At 39.0% G+C, this 18,143-nt stretch overlaps 1 protein-coding gene across 12 annotated transcripts in view; it reads right to left on the bottom strand.

The window, feature by feature from the left end:
• Positions 1-75: 75 nt before the first annotated feature.
• syngap1b (synaptic Ras GTPase activating protein 1b) overlaps positions 76-18,143 on the bottom strand; it is a 96,163-nt gene continuing 78,095 nt past the window's right edge. For 8 of the 12 annotated variants that reach the window (XM_077012950.1, XM_077012951.1, XM_077012954.1 and 5 more), the window contains 3 exons: positions 14,279-14,351; positions 10,902-10,963; positions 77-2,495 (listed from right to left, as the gene is read on the bottom strand). In XM_077012950.1, coding sequence (XP_076869065.1) covers positions 2,378-2,495; positions 10,902-10,963; positions 14,279-14,351 — 253 coding nt within the window. In that variant the 3' untranslated portion in view covers positions 77-2,377. Of the gene's footprint in view, positions 2,496-5,507; positions 5,670-5,764; positions 6,018-7,741; positions 10,031-10,901; positions 10,964-14,278; positions 14,352-18,143 lie in introns of those variants that run through there. The other 4 variants (XM_077012953.1, XM_077012958.1, XM_077012959.1 and 1 more) reach the window with 4 other exon arrangements.

Here is an 18,143-nt window from a genome sequence, read left to right as displayed (position 1 = left end):
GATAAATAACAATAAGCATAAAGAACAGTATAATAAACATTTTCTTGTTGTGTTATGATAAGAATATTTATTTTTTAAATTCATCTTATTAATTTCATCTCTTTGATTCACCCACCCAAAAATATAAATTCCTGCTTATTCAAAAAAGAAAAAAAAAGAAATGAATGCATTATTGTCAACAGCAATGAATAAACTAAAGTATGAAATGAGAATAGCAGTTAGAATTAGTACATTAATAATAATTCAATAACCAGAATATCAACATTCATAACAAATCCATAAACATAGCAACACACTCCAAAGTATCACTCTTTCAATTAATATATACAAAAAACCCCAAAACAAATAATTTAAGGAAAAACAAACAAACAAACAAATGTCTGCCCTTTTCAAAACATAATTTTAGAGGTGGGGCTTATGGCTTGTCAAGGAGCACGATTATGGTTTGCTTATGGCTGGCAAAGATTAAATTAATATTTATTAGAAGGAGGCACATTATGGGAACTCCATACATTTCCAGGGGTAAATAAATGGTTACTTGCATCGAAGAGTTGCTTGGCAACAGGGAAGGAAAAAGTGTCTGATATACAAAAAGGTCAATAGAATAAAATGGGACAGAGTTTGGTAAATTTTTTGAAGGGTCGATCTTATAAATGTGAAGTTCAACCCCAGCCAACACACACCACTGCACTGAAATTAAAATATAGGGGCACTCAAGCAGAAAGCAACAAGAGTAATAGGAGCTGTAAGGATCAACAGCCATGAAGATGAAAGATAACCAGAAATATTATAATATTCCATATATAGGTAATATAGATATATACAAACATTGCTTTGTCACCTATAAACTATTACAAAATGCCTCAGTTGATGATAAGAAATGAGTGCAAGCTGGAGGTTGGTGGAGTGTGTGGCAGCTTAAATGTAATGCATCATAGGTATCAGACTCCTTATGTTAAGTCTGTGCAAATAGTGCTTCCAACGACACCTGCCTCAAAGTTGCCTGTGTGACTCTTTTCATTTCCAAAAAAGTTCTGTTGCGTTTTCTCCTCACACATATTCCAAAGAAACCAAAACACAGGGAAGGAAATATAGAGGCAGAGAAAAATACATTCTGTACAGTGCATATACAAACAAATTATGTACACATCCATATAATATATACCCATACACCCATTATATACACAAAGACTGTACACAAACTGTATATACATACATTCACCCACTACACAACATTATTCAATCTGTAATAAATATCTCCCCTTGTCTAGATTTTTGTCTCCTGGAGAAAAAGGAAGCAGGAACTGTCCACACTGCTTGACAGTGGAGTCTAAACAAGGAAATCAAGGTGAATGTTAAAACAGCAACTCAGGTTTCAGTTCAACCACCATCCTTCCAATATACTCACAATTGCCAAGCAGTTGAAGAAGAGACAAGATTTCATCATTCAGAGAACCACACGGTCCATCATTCTAAATCTCCATGGCGACTGTCCCCAAAGAAAGCAACAGAGAAAGAAAACCCCATGTCCTTCCCACTGACGGAGACCGAGAGCTGTGGCACATCCCAGTCACAGCAACGTGCAAGCAGTCGTCGGGGGAGCAGGTAAATTAACTTCATATTTTTTTCTTTCATCAGAATCCAAAGCAAATTCTTCTCAAATGAATGTTTCAAATGACTGTCACATAACTGAAATGATATTCAGACATTCAGTCCTTTTCATATATTATCAGCATGTAATGTCTCAACTACAAAAGGTCCCGCTGAAACATACAGGATCATGTGGTGGAATGGGCGATCAATCGACTGTCCATCCTCCGTGTATTCCAGTGTATCAATCCATCTCAGTGTCTCTTGAAAAAAGGCTGTGCATATTCTTGTACCTCAAGTTAGGTGACCCAAATGGAGCATAAAATGAGCATGACATAAAAAAGCAGAGAGCCATGATCACCATAACAACAGACATGGTCTGGGGGAGGGGGGCAATGAGGGCTTGTTAAATGTCTTTTAGTTAGGAAACACACTAAAAAACAGCACCTTTGAAATGCTCCTTACCCATATACCCTCCCCTCCTCTCTTGATGGGATGTGCCCCACTGTCTACTCTGTGAAACACTTTTCTTTTGTAAAGCACTGTCAATGTCTCAGACATTCCTACAACCAAAAGGTTGTTCCTCAATGTATACACAGCCAGTAAGCCACCGTGGGGCATAAAGGCATTATGAGACAGAGGTAAACACCCTAAAGCTAGATTCACGCAGGTAGAGTTCACTTAGAGAAAGAGGCTATGAGGAGGGCACCTATGTTCATGTTCATCACCTGTGGCTCTGGAATCAATTAACAACAAACACACTCTCAGAGCCTCAGTTTCTCCTCTGTCAACCAACCGAGTCACGTGACAGTGCCCTCATATTATAGCCGTGCCATCCCGAGGACTGTCCTAGTTGAGGCATCCAATTAGGTTCCAGATTGTCCTCCATGATGCTGTGTGATTGGCTGGAGGGAGAGACGGGATACAAAGAGAGTGGAAAAGGGGTGGGGAGGTGCTTGATGAGCTACTAACCAATCACTGCTACTTATTATTATTATTATTTAGAACAGGTGGACCAAGTACCAACGGGCAGTCATTATTTTTTCATTATTTACTGCAGTTCAATTTGCTTTCAGCTATGAGGCAAATTATTGTTTACCTGAGTCTTTCATTTCTAAGTCTGAGGTATATACATGGCACTGTAGATTTATCAACCAAAGACCCTGTGGCCCCTGTTCCTTAATTACTTCTAAGATACAACATGTTGCCTGTTTTATTACTGAACAGAGTACAAATAACTTAAAATGCAGCCCTCCAGACTCTAAGAAAGAAAGCTAAATAGGCAATGAGTCCATTCTTTCTAAACTAAATGCCCACTCAGATTTTATAATTACAGTACAGCTCAGTTTGTATTTATTGTGCAGTTAATCTTTGAATCCTTGCTCTCATTTCAGCCTCTAGTATTACTGCGGCTAAATTCACCAGCAAACTCTATCTGAGTACTTTAGAACTTAACAAAGAGTCATATAAGGCCTATATCATGTCAGCAGTGTTATGGGTATGATGATTTTAACACTGGATTATTTACAAAAGAGACATTTCAGAGCCTCCTGCACTGGTTATGTCACATGCATATGTGATATTGAATGAATAAACAATATAGTACATTAATCGTATATCATACATAAATACACACAAGAAAATGGAAATGGAATATAGTGACAGTAGCAACAAGGGACACAAAAATCAGTCCAGTAGCATTACATACAGACATATGACGGGTCTGTCGCAAAAACCTAGTGAACTGTCTACACAGATTACATGGTCCATGACATAAGACCAGGGTTGCCAACTCTCACGCATTGAGCGTGAGACACACGCATTTGACCGTTTTCACACGCTCTCACGCCACACTTCCGATATCTCACGCCGAAAAAAAAATCAAGTTTATTTACCTCAGATCCGCATATATGATTCAATACGTTACTAGTTCGCTAGCTCTGGCGCCATCCACCGGCGATACTGAATCTGTGTCCATTTTGTGTCCATTTATGCTAACTTGAAGCCTCAAGTTACTCTCATGGATAGCCAGCTGGCTAACAAACTATCTAACTTATCTAATGCGAGAATTAAAATCGATAAAAATGTGAAGAGAGTCCTTTGTGCTGAAATGCCGAGGTAGTGCTTGAAATAGATGTAAATAAACACTGGTCGCATACACTGGACGATAACAAGCTGTGATTAAATGGCTCTTAGATTGTCTCAATAATCTGCCTTATGAGAATACATGTCAGATAGAATGCTGCCTACGTAGTGCTTACTTAGGCTGGCTAGGTTTTGGGACAGACCCGACATACACAGACACATGACATTACATACACAAACACATGGCATGTTTCTGTACAGTACAGTTACTTCATGTGCAGCGTTTGTATCAAGATCACTAAGTTATTATCAATAAAATGTTTGGGAAATTTATAAAGGAGAGGGTTGGGCTACTTTATCATATGTTAAACTACAAAAGCCCAAATGAAATTGTAGGCTACATACACACATAATTAAGGTGTCGCATATTACTTCCCTGTTTTAAACCCTGAACCTGTGAGAATATTTCCTTAATCAATATGGAAAAAAAATTACTGTGGAAACACAACACTCATGATGGCTTGTCTGACACAATTTGGTTGTGAAGACATGCTGCTCATGGTAGTGTCCAAGTTCTGGAGTTGACCTACTGTCACAATAAAAAATAAATAAATTAAGAAAATGATTAAAAAATAAGGTTCTCTTAACAGAGACCACATCACTTTCCATGTAGTTCACGAACACATACACAGATGCAAAAAAAAAAGAAAAAAGAAGACATTAACACAAGGATGCCATCACACAGAACAGTTCATGGGGACATGGACAGTATCATCAAAGACAAATGGACAACGAGGGTAGTTGCAGGATGGGGGGCAGTGGTGTGACACAGATTCGTTTTTGAAATGGCACTGTTTTTATATCTATAGCACCAGTTCATCACACATAGGTTCTGAGATTGAGAAGAGAAAAAAAACATTGCAAGGCGAGGTCCTTAATTACAATTTGATAAAGCACAAGCACTTCTTGCGAGTGTGAGACTACAAGAAACCACACCACTCGTCACTCGTTCAGGACACGCGGCCTAAACTCTTCCCTGTTCCACTGGGTCAGAGTCACTGATCAATCTATCATCTGGGGCACTTTGACTAATGAACCAAAAGCCAAACCTGTTTAGTTTGAAAACCCTGTTGAAAGATACAGAAAAGGCACTAAGGAAGCCAGACCACACGGCAATAAAGTCTTATCTCCATAGAAGACCTTGAAAGCTGGCATTTTCACAGGTTACACGTTTACTCACGTTTAGTTAATTATGTTATAGGTCTTTTTTTACTACAGAGCACTCAAGAGATCGGTCACCCAGATGAATGTTTTCTTCCAAACTAAAGAAACAAAATAAAAAGGAATTATAGTATCAGTGAATTCAGACTGTTCACAGGAATCTGTAATGACCCACATGTGATCCCTAAATCGAGGATTGCAGAAACATCAACGATCCGTCGGACCACAGTAATAAGATGGAAATGCCTTTGTTAAAGTTGACCAAAAGGAAATACCAGATCCACCAGAGAGCCCTTTTTGTTTGGTGTAGATAGTGTAAGAATATGTGTTGCCTCCCATCCTGTCTAACGCACAAAAACCGAGAAAAAGAATGGATGTATCATCTTCACTGTTACTCGTAAAATGGGAGTAGGTGTGAGGGATGTTAGTTTTTCTTCTGCGGTCATAAAAATGGTGTTTTCACTCTGTTATTGACCTGCTCCCCCTCCTGCTATGCCAGTTCCCACATTCAATGTTGCTGTGGTCCCAGTCGCAATAGAGGCTCTCTCTGGAGCAGAATTTTAGTTGCCTCGAAGCTCTCCATTCCGGCAGAGGTGGGCAGGAGGAGGGGAATGAGAAGGGGGGGCTACGTGGGGGGGTGGGGCTCCATTCTGGGGGGCGTTGTCGGAGGAGATGTCCAAGGAAGAGACTCCAAAGCCAGGAGCGGCGGTCTTTTCTCCTCCGCCAACACTCACACCGGGGTCTGTAGAACCCAGGGAGGAAAGCTGCTCTTCCTGGCAAGACAGAGAGAAAGAGGGAGGGGGGGAGGTAGAAAGGAGAGAGAAAAGAGGAATAGTAGACAGGGGATGTGGAAAGGGAAGCATTTAAGAACAGAGGATGAAAGAAAAAGGTGGAGGGAGAGATGAAATTGATGTTTAGTGGGAGAAAGGGGTATTGGTTGCGGGGAAGGCATATTGACAAAGGGTTCAGGATAGCAGATTAATGCAAATGGAGTGTGATAAGGTCAGAAAGGGAGCAAGAAGAACAAGAAGGAGGGAGAAGGTGATGAGATCGTGGGTAAGAGTGTATGGGAACAACGAATGAGTTACACAGCCGATGTATGGGAAACGGCCATAGCAAAACTCCGAGGGCGAAATGGGAGGTTACAGAGAAAGAATGAGAGAGAGAGAGAGAGAGAGAGAGAGAGAGAGAGAGAGAGAGAGAGAGAGAGGGATAGAGAGAAGGAGAGAGAGAGGGATGGGGGATTAACAATCTGGGGTTGATATACAAGCTCAGTCCAGTGGTTCCACTCCTCTCCTCTCCTGATGCTGTGCTGCTGAACTGGGATAGCAAGAGATAGCGTGCGGATGGTTGTCAACAGGACCAGTGTGATTCTAGTCACCGCATATTAGCTATTGGTCTTTAGATGGCAAAAGTTATGGTTAGGTGGAGGTATTCATAAAATTCACATCTCCATGTCCAGGACTTAAACAGTTAATTTTGCAGACCAGTTAGATACTGAATGTGTTAAAAATAAATTAAAAAAAACAACAAAAAATGATAACAACAACAAAACAAGCTTTTGGTTTTGCTGTGCAGGGATTTTGGGTTTGTATACTAGAAAAATGCAACAGATACATTCTGGGCACCATAAAGGATGCTACAGATGAAAAAAATATGCCATGGTAAGATGCCATGATCTGTCACATGAGTGACACTTTAATGTGAAATTAGTGTGTTACTTCAGAGAAGTGTCAGGTCAGAGGAGATTCAGTTTAGGTCCTCCTCTGTGGAAGCATTTTACATAATGAAATGACAAATTAAATTTTTATGAATACCCCCTACCACGTGATTGCTTAGAAGCAGTAATGTGAAAACAGGCAAGCACAGTTTGGCCATGTGGGACACTTTAGAATGCTGCAATCAAAACAATACATCTTTCTGTACATTTACTGCACAATTACTGTTTTGAAATAGTTTTGAACTTAAAATAATAACTTTTTCCTGCTGTATTAAAAACATTATTCATATTTATAACTCAGCTGTCTGAGAACTTAAAAATAATTCACATTTACACGGCACAGGAATCACAATAAAAATCTTAGCTTTCACCAACAAAAATAAAACAAAAAACGAACACAAAAAACCCAAAGAAATTGATGTTCAACATTCAAAACCATTTAAAGATATTAATGTAAAGGGGGAATCACTGAAAAGCAAGACTTGGAAGACCGTTAAATGTCTAGAACTTCTAAAGGTGCTGTTATCCTTTAGGTAAATGAGAGATTAGAGATTACTCTATTAGCTGTGCAGACAAGGATGGCTGACCGGAAGCAGCTATCCACAGTGCTGTGATGCTTATGTAAACATGGCTAGCATGGAGGACATGGCTAGAGGAAGCATTACCAAGAACCTCACCATATAACTCAACACAATCTTCACACAATGGAAATGTTTTGGAACAATGTGCTCTGATCTGATGAAGCAAAATGGGAGTATAAAATGTTTGGGTTTTTTGAGGAATACAGCAGAAGCATTTGGGGGGGGGGGGAAACAACAAAACAAAACGACGATGCTAATCTGTAAACATTGAGCGGATCTATTGAAAGTATTCTTGGCAGTAAGAGCCTCAAAAAATACTGTGCAGATGGAAGGAATAAAATGTCTAGTAAATACCAACAAATTCAGGAGCACACATATCTGAATGAGGAAAGAAGAGTATGAGGCTGGGTATAGCAAGTCCGTTCCAGACAAACCTCAAAGGACAAGATAACACCACCCCAGCAAAGCGAAACAGGAGTATGCTGTTGGTTACGGGAAAAGATCTGAAACATTATTATTATTAAGCCTTTTTTCCTCACACAACTGTACATAAATGCTCCCATATCAATGTGGAATGGTGTCGCATTTTGGTTTGTACCATACAGATGTTTTTTTTTTTTACTTTTTAGATTCACTGACACATAAAATTGTTGAGTATTTTTCAAAGTTCAATTTGAAAAAAAAAAAAAAAACTAAAAATTTTGTCCAATTAATTTTGCTTAATATATTTTATGTATAGCTATGAATGTAGTTGCTTAAAATTTTTACCCATTTCCATATTAATCAAAAATGAAATCACAACCATAATTATGTCAGCATCCAATTTAGAAGTGTATGAGATACAAATGATTTTCAGCTTATTTGGCCCAGGATAAAACTATTTGTGCATGTAAAAATGACTGAATCACATCAAAAAGCATGAAGCAGCCCTTCATTTGGAGTTCCAAACCTCTATTTAACCTCTATTAATAAATTAAACCTCTATTAATAAATTAAACCTCTATTAATAAATTCTCCATGTGTATAGTCACGCTCAATCGTGGTTTTCAGAAATACAGAAAGGGAGAAAACAGCTGAGTGGGTTAGGGTTATGGACCGAAGACATCTGCCACATTATGGGTATGGCAATCTTCAAAACTACAACTGAAGGAAAACTTTGTTTTAGGTGAAAATTCTGCCTTTAAAGGCCCAACTTCATGACATGACTTTTGAATCCAACTCTTACTTTAAAAAAATAGTCATCTGATCTCAGACTATTACATTAGCAAGTGGCAAGTGTTGCTAACATAACCCAGTCTGAATCAGACTACTGTGACTTCCGTGGACTGTAATTTATCTTTTCCGAATGACAATGGCAAATTTTAAACAGAATGAATCAATTATTTTCTCTTCTCAATCAGAACCATGATCGTGATACTTGAGAATGAAAAAAAAAAAAAAAACTGAGGAAATTATGCATGACCTTGAGCCGGAGCCAGGGGTCAACAAGGAGAGGCTGGTTGATGAAGACAGCAGGAGTGAATGATACATCTCTGTCAGAGCTGGATGTCATATGTCATCAACTGGGTGCCTAATTACGGCTCTTTAAAGGGTTACTGAGGGTTGGTGAGAGTGTTGGCCTGGCAGTATACACACACCCAATGTGTCTACTGTGTGTTTCCTTTGGCAGGGTAAGTACTTTGCTAGATCTGTGACATCTCTTGCATAGGATGGTTTAGTATACAGAGAGTGAATTATTGGCTTACAGACCTCAGGAATCAAATCTATTAAATAACATACATTTAAAACAACAACGATGTATCCCCAATTTTCAATCAACCTTATGTGGATTCATTCAATGCATAAAGAGAATCAGGGGTGTATTTGAACACAAAACAGCAAACATATATTTACAGTGCACACATCGGAGCATTTTAACCCCGTTTGACCACTTTACTTTGACCACTTTACCATTTTGACATCCTTTGCCTTCTTCATTTAGCAAATAAACAAAAACAAAATGTGAATAAAAGAAACTGAAGTAATCAAGAACAACAAATTCTTCTTTGACTGTAATGCACAACATTTGCCCGGCATTTAAGGCACTTAAACAAACAGTGAGGCTTTAAGCACCAAACAAACCGTGCAAGCAATATTAACACACTGAAACATCCACTCACGGGATCACGCGCACATCCACACACATGCACACGGACCAGCAGGTTGGATCAGGACTGAGACAGATACGGAGATTTCCTAGAATTCCCATCATCTAGTTCAGAGTGCACTGGTGAAATAGATGACGGCAGTATGAACATAATAATGAAACCAGTTTATTTTCCCACCTTGCACCACAGCACATGCCCCATGTTTGTTTGGGTATGTGTGTGGTTTGTATAAGTGTGCATGTATGTATATGTAATGTGTGTCGTGTGAATGGTGTGCATATATGCATCAGTGGTGGAAAGTAATTATGTATGTGTTATTTTTCAGCATTTGTATTTTTGAGTTTTTTCTAGTAGATCAGAGTTTGAAAATAGCCTTTTCGCCACAACTTTAATCAAAGTTCAGATACAGCTCATTACAAACCCACAAATTTTCTACTGATGAGTTTAACCCTCTGAAGTCCAGGGTTACTCTTTTTTGCTATATAGCGCTCTCTCTCTCTCTCTTTCTCTTTCAGTATGTACTAATGTAATTTATGACTACAATATTACCACGTTTTTGATGATACCACTGACAGACTTCATAGGGTTAATGTTAATCATCCACTTTCGTCCCCAAAGCATCTGGTCCAGAATCACCTCAGCAATTAGTGCAGTTTACCGCTGGTTGGAATTCAGGATGTGCAGATCTATTTGACACACACAGCACACAGTTGGACAACATCGTGAGACTTTTAGACCGCTCGAGTGTTTTAGTCTGATATGAGTATTCAACATTTCTCAAAATGAGCAGTATTTCGTTTTAGCATTCTTTCCACCACTGCTATGTATGTGATTGTGTTTGTGTGTGTGTGTGAGTGTGTGTTATGTGTGTATGTGTTTCCATACAGTGTGTGACCAGGAAATAGCAAACTACATGCGATAGTGAGAAACGATGGTGGAAATGCCAAATGAAAGTACCATTTACAGCAGTAGTATTAATCAGTACAATTAAAGTACAGCAGTACTTTTAATCAGTGGCAACAACTAAACTCAGCATCTGAAACGATAAACTTGAACTGATGCTACTGTAAAAAGGGTCATACCTTTCTTGTATGCAGGAACAATATACAAGAACAAATTTGATTCCTACATGCTGTTAATAAAACAATGGAATGCAGTTGCCTGTTGCATTCTTTGAATGCAGGCATGAATAAAATAAGTAATTATTATATGTTGTTTTGATTTAATATGCCACATTTATTAAAAGTATTTGAATTAAAGATAATGAGATATGGCATATTTGCTAACACTGTAATTAAATATAATTAATTCATATCCAAAAGGGTAAGCAGTGAAGAAATGCTGAAATTAAAACTCTTTGTAAAAGAGTTCTGGGGTATACATTCTTATTGGCTTTGGATGAGTTTTGTAAATGTAATGGCATGGCTGTTCAAGGCGTAACGCATGGAGACACATGCATGAGGTGGGGTGGGGAGGATGTGTGGGGTGGGCGGGGTTGGTCGGGGGTGGGCGGGTCTCCGAGCGAGGTGGGCGGCTCACAGTCAGGCGCTTCATTACCTGTGCATTCGAGGTGGGACGGGCGCAAGGCGGGGCTGCACTAGGATGGATTGCCGCCTCCCCTAAGAGAAATCACCGTATCTGGTCAACACGAGGTGAGGTGTGGGTGAGAGACAGAGGCAGAACAGAAGATGTGTGCCATGCTTGTGTAAGAGTGTGTGATGATTTAGTTGACGTCTCAAGAACAAGGTATAGAGAAGATACTGGGGCATGAAGGGATGAAGAGAGGACACTACACGCATAAATACACACACAATCACACACACACACACATATAAAACATACATACAAACATATATATATATATATATATATATATATACATATATATATATATATATATATATATATATATATATATACAAAGAAAATTGCAGACATTCACAGACATATTTCAAACAAACAATGGACTGGACATGGATATTTTTTATTTTGAAATGCATTTTGACACAAAACAAACATATACACAATAAATGGCATAGATTTTGGTTATCAACTTGACAATCAATAGATCAGTAATTCAGTGGTATCGGTCAGCATATCATAACGGAGACACAGCATGGCAACCTCAGCACCAATGCTACTCAGGCGCCTGTCTCGGGGGCAAAGGCGATGCACGCGCTTCACAGGCTCATGCTATCAACCCAGCATGCAGTCTGTCTCCCAGATTGCCACATTCGCCATTCCTGGTAGTCAAGAAAAGTAGGCATGACATCAAACATCTTCAGATGATGGCCAGTAGTGTATGTGGTGCAGTACACACATGAACTCTTGGAGCATCATGGAGCAGAACAGAAAGATACAGGTGATGAAACTAGCAAATACTGTGGCTATCTGTGTTATTACTATTTCACTCACTTATGAGTTACCATAGCTACATAAGTCCAAGAATAAACCTAAACCTATCCCTAGACTTCATCTCAGAACGCAAGAGTAAACTCTGTGATGTTTAAGTTTCTTTTTTTTTATATATATATATTTTAATGAGCAAATGACTCCACAGTGTCAGAATGTTCCCTTGTACACACGTCCACTCACACCCACACACACACAAGACGTCATTGTATGATTCAGTCAGCATTTTATTTTTGTTCACAAATCAATAGAGATATAACCTAATATCAGTGGAAATGATGGGGAACACAGGCAAGCTTGATAACGTGCGCACAGACATTATAAATGGACATTGATGGAAATATAACCACTTAGGACTGTGAAAACAGCTGGGAAACAGTGCTGTAGAGTCTGATCCATTTCTCTGCAGTCTAGATCCATTTCTCTGCACCTGTCCATATCCTAGCTCTAGATGACACAAAAATACTGTTTCCTGGAACAACTTTTACTTGGGGTGTGATTTCATTTCAACCAGACTGATTATTATGTTGATTGGGTAGCCTTGTGGGATGCAGAAATGTGTACACAATTATCTTATTACAAGAGAGGCATTATAAGCAACAATGCATGAATTATCTCTGAACAATCACTGGAAAGTCAGGTGACTTCTATAAATGTAATAGAAGGATATTATTTCCTGCATTTTCATCCAGTTTTTGGTTGAGAAGAAGGCTACATGGCCCTTTTGAAGAATCATCTTCTAAATTCAAATATAATGAACAAACTGAACCTCACAGGACTTATTTAGAACCAAAGGAAAACGAGAACCATTGTGTTGTTTCTGCGTAACACTATAGCGTTGCGGCTAACAACCAGACGGCAGAACCAGAACCTGAACCTGTCATCTGCTGCGCTCAAAACTCGCTAAGTGAACGGTGAGTAAACAGTTCGGTCCCAGTGTCACGGCTGAGCTCCTCTCGGCGCTCCTCCGAGTGTGTCTGCTGCTTTTCAACTCGGATAAGCCTTTGCTGTAGCTAATCTCCCCCCTCTCGTGGGGGACGACGCCTGCCGGATGGCCAAACGGCAGCGGGACAGCATCACCGCCTACTCAGAGTTACATGTACGCTGTAGAGCCCTGACCCTCAGGGTCTGCTTTCAAGAGGAGACTCCCAGCACACCTCTGTGGGGTCAGTCATATGTATTAAACATGACAGATTCAAACACAATACGATTATGGTCATTGTGTCCTTTTAGGAAATGCGTGCGTATACCTATGCAGCGAAGATCCAGACCTGGATACCTGCATTTTGGAATGGAGTGTAAATGGAAATTGAATGTAAATGTAAGTGGGTGTGATCTGACGTGAAGGCAATGTGGTGATGTGTGAGGTTTTGAGGCAGGAGTGCTTGAGGCGACATGCATGGGTCTTCTAGTGAGAAAACATTCTTTGATGGTGCGGTTCAGTGAGCAGAAGAGAGAAGAACAGGGCAGCACATACAGATTTCGTCTTTCAACCAGAGACAGCTGACATTTTCGTCACAGAAGCAAACAACTTTGGCCCTTAAGGTGAATCCGGTACAGAGAAGGGATAATTCAATTCCAGCATTAACAGCGGCTAACCATGTTGATATAAAAAGCCCTTGACTTTTTTTTTAACAGCCTTTATCTGTGATAATAAACTATGGACGAACTCAAGGTTTCCCACACTAACCTTAATTTTGTCCTAAAGCCATACAAAACAATCCATTAAAAAAGAAACCTAGCAGATACATACACTACCTTGGTACACAATCAATACACACTCTCAAAAAATGCAATATCCCATTTCCTCCAATACTTTTCAACCCAAACATTCTTCTTCTGGTCCTCTGGCATTGGACTGCAGGTGATCCTTTGGACTCTCCTCTAAGACACATGATCTTCACAGTTTATACTCCTTAAACCATAGAAGATGTCACTATACAGTATATTCCATTACATTTATTTTTTATCTCATTCCTCAAACGTATTCATCCACACTTTATACAAAACTTTCCTTCAACCTAATAGCTCCGTATGTAATCTACTACAGTTTCTTGTTTTCAGTGGATTTTAATGCTGTGCCGAATGAGCTTGGCCAAGCAAATGATGCTACACAAATTATATTTCTTTCCTTGTTATCCACGTTAACATTCTCTGGATGGATTCTCCTTTGAAGCTGTCTCAGTAGCACTGCAAAGCACCTCAGATCACTGGCTTTAAGCACATACTCAACATCTTTTACATTGACTCTAGCTGTGACCTGACCCAGAGCCAAACCAAGGTACTGGTTCCTAGTGCCACAAAGAACGGACGATAATGCAAATCTCTCATTTTTAGCATTCGAATGGTCAAATGAACTGACAAGCAAATCAACACAGATGCTGCATGGAACGGAACACGAACAAACGACGGGATCTTTATAGAGAGGACAGGCAGTCGTGCGGATAAGGGGAAAAGAGACAGAGAGAGAGGGACAGAGAGAAATAGAGAGAGAGAGGGAGAGAGAAAAGAAGAACACAGACCTGGTCAGCAAACATCCTGGTTTTGTGCTCAGAAACTGCCCCTGCCCTCAGTTCGTCCTCCACTGCCATGAGCCTTTATGAGAGAGAGAACAGAGACAAAGACGAAAGAAGACCAGGAAGAAAGAAAAGGAAGAAAAAGAAAAAGGCTTCCAATTAGTTCCAATAGACATGTCTCCATAACATATATTTCTGAAGTGTGGCTGCACTTGTGAACATGCTGTGTGTAAAAAATAAAAAAACAAAAAAAAAATAAACCCCTTCCAGTCATGCTCAGATGTGCTATGCGCTGCAGTCTAGCTGTTTGATCTAGCATGTACCATGTACCCTGGCCTAACAGCCAATTTACGGTTTTCCCAAGTGAAACCTTGGTCGTCCTTTACAAGCACTCTGAGCTGCATGTATTTGAACAGTGGTATTTTGATGATCACATGAATTATATATTCACATCATCCCTGGGGAATAGCTGAGATGATGAAACAGGTCGCCATGACCTTCTAACAAGTGTCAAAGGCTTTGTGTTTCTGTGCATGTATGAGCACGCTCAGCTGTATCATCGAATGATGCAATTCCATTTCAGTATGATGTGTTATTTCAAAATAGATCACGTTCAGATCTCAGGTTTGTGACAACAGCTGTGGGAATAATTCAACAGTTATCAAAACATCCTCAAAGCAGATCTTTATTAATTATTTAAAATTTCCTTAATTCAGTTCTCAAAAGTTAAATTTGTAAATTTCACAGCCTCTGTTACTAATTATCCATGGTCCTAGAATACAACTGAAAAGACAAAAAAGAAAATGACTGATATAAAAAGACAATACAACACATGGGTAATGTCCATGAAGAATGTGAATTACCATTAACAGGCAAAAACACGATGGTGACATCTCATAAAGCAGAACGCATTTGTCTTATCTTTGTTTGCTGTTCTTCAAAGTGTGAAGCACATCTTCAAGCACATACTGACTTAAAAAATGTAAAAGTAATTAATTTTGCACATAAGCAAATAATGAAATCCACAGGTATTGTTTTCAAAGAATGATATTGGACATTTTATTCAACTGATAAGGTACAGTATTAAATGATTTTACAAAACAGTACGGAAAAGAATTAAAAAGAGCAACAGACAAAACAGTTTAAGTTGATAAATATGGAGGCAGTGGCCACCACGGTGTTTTGAAAGATCAGAAGTTCAAAGAGGACTATGTCTGACTCATCAGAGAAACTGCTTATTAAAAGAGTAGGTGTTTATTAAAAGGAGCAATTGTTTATGGGCTGAATAAATAAGGGAGAATAAAAGATAATGTGATTCACAGCATGAGGTCACAGATTTGGGCAAATCGCATGTAGACAGCAGCTGCTTTTTGAACATATTAAATGTTACATTCATATAAAGTATTTATTGCACAGTGTAATAATTAAACAGTATTGCACTTCATTGGGGATCAAAGTAAGCTACATTATATGCTACACATTCTTGACTTGTATTTAAGGTTTACGTATTAAATTTACATTTAAAAAATAAAATTCACATTCTTTTTTCGCTCAGTTAAAAGCAATGAACATTTCATGTTTCACTCTGAATTATTTCTTTATGTTATCATATCGTATCATTCATTGATATCAATCATTTGTATCAATGCTGTATCAAAGTAGTTATATGTCTGCTGGCTGATCTATAATTAAATAATCTCATGTATTTCCACAAACAGTAGCAAACACACCACGTTGGAGAAGGTACAGTCTGAAATTACCTTCACACCGACTGAAACTTTGACATCTATTTAGTGCAATTTCTAATTCTCTGCTTCATTCATGTATGTGTGTACTGATGTGCATATTATGTTAGAGGAAGCACACTTGTCAACGCTACAATATACAAATACACAAATACTCTGTGGTTGTCATTGTAGCATATTGCAATCTAGAGGTGTTTGCAAATCAAAGTTGTGTACGTTTATGGCAACTTATAAAAGTGAAAAAACTATGCAATAATTTACAGGCATAAGCTCTTACAGACATACAGACATGACAAACAGTCCATGACAAAAATCTCTGTACTGTATGATAAAAAAAAGTTATGTCAGTAAATCAGAATGTAACAGTTTTACGAGAGATTGTAGTTGATCCTGGAATGGAACATAAACATATGAGAGAATGTGAATATCTGAATAAATTATAAATTCTGTCAAAGAACAGGTCACAATGTCACCTCACACATTTACATAGGTCACAATGTCACCTCACACATTTACATAGGATTCCCCAAACATCTCAGAAGGAGGAATATTGTGAACACGTGAACACCATGAGACTCTTTTGGAAGAGGAAATATCAAAATTCTGTTGGAATCTGTCTGTGCAGCTACAGTGTAGATTTTCTAGAAGCTCCCTGGTAATCCTCAACACATAACTGAGTAAAACGGTGAGAGACACTGAAAATACTTAATCATTTCTATTCACTTATTATTTTAACCAATATAAGCAAATGTGTTCAGACATGTTACGGTAGGAGCACCTTTCTAGACTAACACTTGTAGAACTCATTCACTTTATTTTGTAATCCCTCAAGAAAAAAAAACAAACTTAGTCTCATGTGACAAATGTACCTTTGAGCACTTTTTTATATAACTACAAAATATGTTGGCTTTGCCACATTTGCCACATGTGGGTACTAAAAGAAGCTTCAGGTGTCACGTTACAGCCCCTGACCCCTCCCTTTTGGGCGTGTGTTTACGTCGTCTACGTCTAGTTGGCTGCGTCTATGGATCTCCGTGGGTGCGGTTACGTCCTGTGTTCATCAGTCTCACCTGTGGTTCGTCTCATCATCACTCGGGGTTTATGTGGTTTGTCTATTTAATGTGCGCTCGCAGTGTCCCGTGCTCGTCTTTGTCAGAGTCACACATGTGTTTAAGTGTTGCTATCTGGGGGCTATCTGCGCTATATTTATGTATGTATTAAACGTGACGTTAGAGAAAAGTAAGGACTCTGTGCCTCGTCCTTCGCCCTGCCCCGAGCGTCACATCAAGGCACTATCCTTTGCTCTCTTACGCTTTCGTTGTGCAAGAATGAGCAAACATGATGAATTCAAGACAATTACAACTGGGAGAAAACTGCAGTTAGGACTTTAGGAATGCAGTTGACTGTACTTGGGAGTGGCCTGTGATTCATCTTGGTTAGAGACTGAAAGCAGCTAATGCCACCTTAAACATGATGATTAGCTAGCTAATGCCACATTTAACATAGCATTAATTAGCTACCTACATAAAGTTGTGAAGTCCACTTCCTGTTCCCCAATATCTTCAACCAAAACATATATGGGAATCTTGATAACCAGCAAGTACCCAGATAAAATCTCCATCACAACGTCAACTACAGTCCATTTCAGACAAAATTGAGTCTAAATTGAGCTGAGCTGAGCTTCTGTTTAGCACCCCTAGTGAACATTTGTTTCTCAAAAGTGCAAAAAAATGTAGCCGACGGCATGCACTTATAGTTCTGCAAGAAAGTGCTCAGAGGTATGTACCGTTATATCCCATAAGGCTAAGTAGAGAAAAAACACCAGTTTACTTTGACTTTCTGCACTGAAGGTTATGTAAGATTCCTCACGCTGCATTGTCATTCCTGGAAATTGATTAAAACGGCAAAAGCACTCTAAAGAGACAAACGTGAAGGAAACCTGGTGCTGGAGTCATTTTCCAGAAAGGGCATGCCAAGGTATTCAAAGACGGCCTTCTGTTTCACAATTCAGCACAGCAATATTATATAGCTCCTCTTACCATGCTCTTAGAAGGGTCACTAGGAGGCACAGTATAGAGTCATGACTATAGTCATACAGTAAGCCTTTAGTTAACCAGGATGTTGAA

This window comes from Brachyhypopomus gauderio, chromosome 7, assembly GCF_052324685.1.
Source record: "Brachyhypopomus gauderio isolate BG-103 chromosome 7, BGAUD_0.2, whole genome shotgun sequence".
Lineage (NCBI taxonomy): Eukaryota > Metazoa > Chordata > Actinopteri > Gymnotiformes > Hypopomidae > Brachyhypopomus > Brachyhypopomus gauderio.
This window is presented reverse-complemented; position numbering and strand designations above follow the sequence as displayed.